Source organism: Haliaeetus leucocephalus, unplaced genomic scaffold (assembly GCF_000737465.1).
Source record: "Haliaeetus leucocephalus isolate CR32 unplaced genomic scaffold, Haliaeetus_leucocephalus-4.0 Scaffold164, whole genome shotgun sequence".
Classification (NCBI taxonomy): Eukaryota; Metazoa; Chordata; class Aves; order Accipitriformes; family Accipitridae; genus Haliaeetus; species Haliaeetus leucocephalus.
Genome location: NW_010972600.1, coordinates 664,562 through 669,883, shown reverse-complemented (window position 1 = coordinate 669,883; position 5,322 = coordinate 664,562). Strand labels below are relative to the sequence as shown.

The 5,322-nt window shown below is 67.1% G+C and overlaps 1 protein-coding gene across 1 annotated transcript; it reads left to right on the top strand.

Moving 5' to 3' along the window:
- Positions 1-6: 6 nt before the first annotated feature.
- CNN2 (calponin 2) lies at positions 7-5,071 on the top strand. Its single transcript, XM_010563160.1, has 7 exons — positions 7-90; positions 3,071-3,192; positions 3,576-3,642; positions 3,745-3,882; positions 4,050-4,166; positions 4,484-4,630; positions 4,711-5,071. Exons 1-7 carry the CDS (start codon positions 28-30, stop codon positions 4,975-4,977), a joined length of 921 nt encoding a protein of 306 aa, XP_010561462.1. The 5' UTR covers positions 7-27; the 3' UTR covers positions 4,978-5,071.
- The last annotated feature ends 251 nt before the right edge of the window (positions 5,072-5,322 follow it).

Genomic DNA, 5,322 nt, shown 5'->3' with positions numbered 1-5,322 from the left:
TGCCGGCTCCGCTCCCCGCTCCCCGCCATGAGCAGCTCCCAGTTCAACAAGGGCCCGTCCTACGGCCTCTCCGCCGAGGTCAAGAACCGGGTGAGTCGCGGCGGGGGCGAGTCGGGGGCCGGGGGGTACCGCGGCGGCTCCCGGTACTCCTGGGCACTCTGGAGAGCCGGGCATCCCGGTGCCGTTAGGGGGTGCCGGTTGCAGGCCGAGGTCCTGGAGAGCCGGGAGGTCCCGGTGTGCCCCGGACATGTGTGTGGAGCCGGAGGGGGCCCGGTGCCACTGGGGGCGGAGAGTGGAGAAGTCCCGGGGGTGGAGATTGGGGGTTCCCGTCGCCGTCGGTGGGCGGAAAGCCGGGGGGTCCCGGGAGGATGGGGAGCTGGGGGTCCCGGTGTGCCGGAGCTCTGAGGGGCAGGGGGTGCCGAGGCTGGGCTCCCCATCTTGGGGTGCGCTGGCCCTGCCCACGGGGTCCCGGGGAGCTGTTTCAGGGGGACCGGGGTTGGGAGGGGTCACGGGCACCGGCCACCTTGCCCACCCCTGCCCAGGCCCGTACGGTGGCTGCTATTGCCCCCAGCAAACCCCAGGGCACTGGGATGCTCCGACCTGTGTCCCGGTGTCCCTTGCTGGGGACAGGGCTGGTGGCCCAGGCGGGACATGGGCAGGAGCAGCCCCCGGCCCACGCCTGCCCCTCGGAGCCCAGGACCCCCGGCCAGGCGCACCTGGGGCAACCTTGGCCACCCAGGCCTCGCGCGCCCGAGCCACTCTCCTGCAGAGTTGCCACCGAGCCGCCACGGGGCCGGAAGGGGAAAGGGGAACCGATGCCTCTGGCCAGGCTGTTTACACCGCGGGGAAGGAGCCACGCACCGCAGGGTGCCCCCCCTTGCCCAGGCAGGTGAAATCTCCCCTCCGCCGAAACGCTGAGGACGGGTCTGGGGTGCTGGTAGGCAGAGCTGGATGCCTGGATGCACCCCATGGCTGTAGGTGCCACCATCCCTGCCATCGCTGTGCTGCTGGGGCAGGGGGGTCCGGCACCGCAGGCACAGGGGTCCTGCTGGGCCAGGGGGAGTGGGGGGATGCAGCAACCCCTTCCCTTGGCTGTGCTCCCTGCACAGCCCCGGGCTGGGCTCTGGGAACCGCTGCCGCCCTGGGCAGTGGCAGAAGCACTGGCCACCGTGCTGGGCTGTGCCCGGCCCTGGGCAAGCAGAGGTTGAGCTGTGGTCGCCCCTGTCCCTGGGGCAGCCGGCCGGTGGCCCTGCGTGGCCGTGCCCTGCCTGGGGACACGGGAGCTGCCTGAATGGGACAGGGGCAGGCAGGAGAAGGGACACTGGGTCGCTGCCTGCGCCGCTGCCGGGGCTCGGCCGTGGGTGGCTGTGGGGATGTGGCGGCCGTGGCCGCAGCTGGGGCCGGGCTCTCCTTGCCTGGCCTCGCAGGGGATTTGCATTTCATCACCGAGCGAAGACGGGTCCCTGCTTGCATCTGGGCTGGGCTGCACCAGCGCTGAGCGGGTGGACACGCGCTGGAGCCTCGTCGCTGCGTGCTCTTGGGCACTTCAGCTTGATTCAGCAAGACTTAGGCAAGTTTAACTGCCCTGGTGTGTCTGCTGGAGGCTGACATCACCGACTGGGAACCAGTTAAACCAGTGGCACTCTCCCAGTCTGTGCAAGCCTTTGCAAACTGGGCTGTGGTGGGATCTGCTCTGGGGCTGGTCCCCTCTGCCCCCTCCCATGCCCTGAGAAACCCCCACACTGGCCATGGCGTGGGAAGAGGAACCGGCAGCGGCTGCCCACGCTCCAGAAAATCAGCTGGTAGGACAGTGGGATCTCCCGGATGGGATGCACATGGTGCCATGAGTGTGTCCCTGCTTGACTGGACTGTCCCTCCATCCTGCAGCAGTCGAGCTTTCCCTTTGGGGCTGCGGCTGTGGGGCCGCAGCTCTGCGCAGCCTACAGGCACGGCTGGTGTCCCCCCCCACACACAGCAGGGCCAGACCATGCCCATCCTGGGGCCCCTCCGTGTCTGGAATCCCTGGGGACTCATGGCCCCGGTGTGTACTGGGACGAGGAGGGGACGGGATGGACAAGAGGTCGGTGGCTGCCTTGCGGCCATCTCCGGGTGCCAGCTGAGCACAGGAGGGTCCAGGCTGGGGCAACGATGGCACTTGGGGCTTCCAGGCTCTTCCTGCGCAGCCCCTTCCTTCCCGCCCCAGGCCAGGGTGCCTTTTCCTTCCGTCGTGGGCCAGGGCCGAGGCGACGCTGCCGGTGATGCTGCCGGCCCGGGCAGCTGGTCTCCATTTGGAAGGAGGCATCCGCATTCCTGGCATAGCCGCGGTGACCGAGGAATCTGCGGCGGCGCGTTCGGCCCCGCCGGAGGGGAGAGCATCACGCAGCCAGGGACCCCCGGGGCTTGGTGCTGGGCTTCCATGGGCTCCAGGGGACAGGGAAGAACAGGCCCTTGGAGGGACACGTTTCCCCCCGGCCCCCACAGGTAGTTCCTCCTCATCCTCCAGGAAAAGTTCAGAAGTTGCCGTGTGTGAGGGGCACCGTGGTCTGCAGGCTCGTGCCGGATCTGGCTGCACCAACGCCTGCGTCTGACAGCAGCATCGTGCTCGTGCTCCCATTCCTATTCCCGTGCATTCCCCAATGGACGGGGATGTGGGAGGCTGGAGGCGGGGGGACATGTCCTCCCCTGTGATGGGGTCACACTGTGGCTTTACTCCCACCCGTGGATCTTGCCGCCTGCCACCCCCTGGGGGTTCCTGCTTGCCAGGAAATCGTGGCTGAACAAAAATCCTGGCACCATCCAAGCCGCCCACTGCACCCACCTCACTGTCCGGCTCTCTGAGGCTGGGGGCAGCCGGGCTGGGGGGGGTTGCTCCACCACCCTGCAGAGGCTGGGGACCAGCCTGGCACTGCCAGCATCCCCAAGGCTTCCCGGGGACCGTGCTTGGGATGGGGCTGCTGTCCCCAGACCTCGCCACGGGTCTGTGCCTGGGGTGGGGGAGCCGTCCCCCGTGAGGGGTTTGGGGTGCACACCAGGGCCGTGCCTGAGCTGCCCCCTCACCATCCCCTCCCAGCTCGCCCAGAAGTACGACCCGCAGAAGGAGGCTGAGCTGCGGACATGGATCGAGAGCGTCACAGGGCAGCAGATCGGGCCCGATTTCCAGAAGGGGCTGAAGGACGGGGTGATCCTCTGCGAGTGAGTCCTGCGCCGAGCACAGCCCCTTGGCCCCTGCTCCGTTTGGATGGGGATGGGGGACACCTGCCCCCCAGGGGACCCCCACCAGCCGTTGGGGTGGGAAGGGTGGGCTGGATCCAGCCATGCCCATGCCCATGCCCGTGGGACCTGCCAGCTAATGGCAGCCAGAGATTTTTCTCTGCAGCACTGCTTGGCTGGAGTTGTCCCCAACGCACCCACGTCTAGGGGGAGCTCTGGGGACCAGCAGGGACATGGAGGGGGGAATCGCCTCATGCTTGGAGGGGAGACCTGGGCTGGACCTTCCCGAAAGGGGCCCGTGCCCCACTGCCGGGGGCGGGGGTCTCTGCCCCATCGCAGCCCCCGCTCCCCCTGCCTCCCTCCAGGCTCATGAACAAGCTGCAGCCCAACTCGGTGAGGAAGATCAACCGCTCCGCTCAGAACTGGCACCAGGTAGGTGCGGGCAGCCCTGCCTGCGACTCACCGCCGCTTAGCCCCGGCTCCACCCCGGCCCCTCTGCCGTCACTCACTGGGGTCCTATGCCTCTCTGCCCAGCTCGAGAACCTCTCCAACTTCATCAAGGCCATGGCCAGCTACGGCATGAACCCCGTGGATCTCTTTGAAGCCAACGACCTCTTTGAGAGCGGGAACCTGACGCAGGTGCAGGTGTCGCTGCTGGCGCTGGCTGGCATGGTGAGTGCATGGGGACGAGCGGCTTGGGAGGGGGCACAGCCCCAGGGGGACCAGCTGGGTGGACCCCCAGCTCAGGGTGATGCCCGCGGGACCCTGTGTCTCCCCCTGCCCAGGGTGTGGGTGGGAGGTCTGGGACCCCCATCCTTCCTCACACCCCTCCCCGGCAGGCCAAGACGAAGGGGATGCAGAGCGGTGTGGACATCGGCGTGAAGTACTCGGAGAAGCAGCAGAGGAACTTCGATGAGGCCAAGATGAAAGCTGGGCAGTGCGTGATCGGGCTGCAGGTGGGCTGCCCCGCACATGCTCCCGAGGGCCGGGGTGCTGGGTGAGGGGGGGGCCAGTTTTATCTAACCCTCAGCACCATCACGGCTCCAAGCATGGCTGGGGGGACCTGAGGCTCACGGTGCCTCAAGTGTCCTCGGGATCTGGGACCATCTCGGCTCCGTGTCCGGCACTCAGTGCCCAGGAGCCTGGAGAGGCTGCACCTGGGCTGGGTTGGGGAGCGCTGGCTGTGTCCCCCAGGCTGCAGGGGTGCGGGGGGCGGGGAGGAGAAGGGGCACGCGTGGGGCAGCACTCGGTCCTCACCGGACCCCCTTGTCAGATGGGCACGAACAAGTGTGCCAGCCAGTCCGGCATGACGGCCTATGGCACCAGGAGGCACCTCTACGACCCCAAGAACCAGATCCTGCCGCCCATGGACCACTCCACCATCAGCCTCCAGATGGGCACCAACAAGTGTGCCAGCCAGGTGAGCCACCGCGGCCACGGTGGAGAGGCACGATGGTGCGGGGGACCACGGCTGAGCCCTGCTCCCTCCTGTCCTTCCAGGTGGGCATGACGGCTCCCGGCACCAGGAGACACATCTACGATGCCAAGATGGGGACGGAGAAGTGCGACAACTCCTCCATGTCACTGCAGATGGGCTCCAACCAGGGCGCCAACCAGAGCGGCCAGGTCTTCGGCCTTGGCCGCCAGATCTACGACCCCAAGTACTGCCCGCAGGGCAGCCAGGGCGAGGTGGCCAACGCCGCCTGTGACCAGAGCGGGGACCCCCCCGGGTACCACTACTACCGCGAGGAGGAGGAGAGCTACTGAGTGGGACGTTGCCCAGCCCCATCTCGCACCATCTCTTGTACAGACCCCATTGCCAGCGACATTCCAGCCTCTACTTTCATCATTCCCTCTTTTTAAACTCTTCTATTTTTTTTTTTAATTTTGAAATGAATCTATTTTTCTGAGCATGGAAATAAAGACCCCATTTCTAGAGACCGGCCGGTTCCCGCAGCCCACGGGTGTCCCGAGGCCCTAGCACAGCCCCGGCATTTGCAGCAGGAAGGTGGCAGATGCTCCAGTGCTGAGGAGCGGACAGCGTCTCCTCTCACGCAGCCAAGAAGATGCGTTCCCACCCGCTGCCCACCACGCCGCCCCTGCGATGCTCTG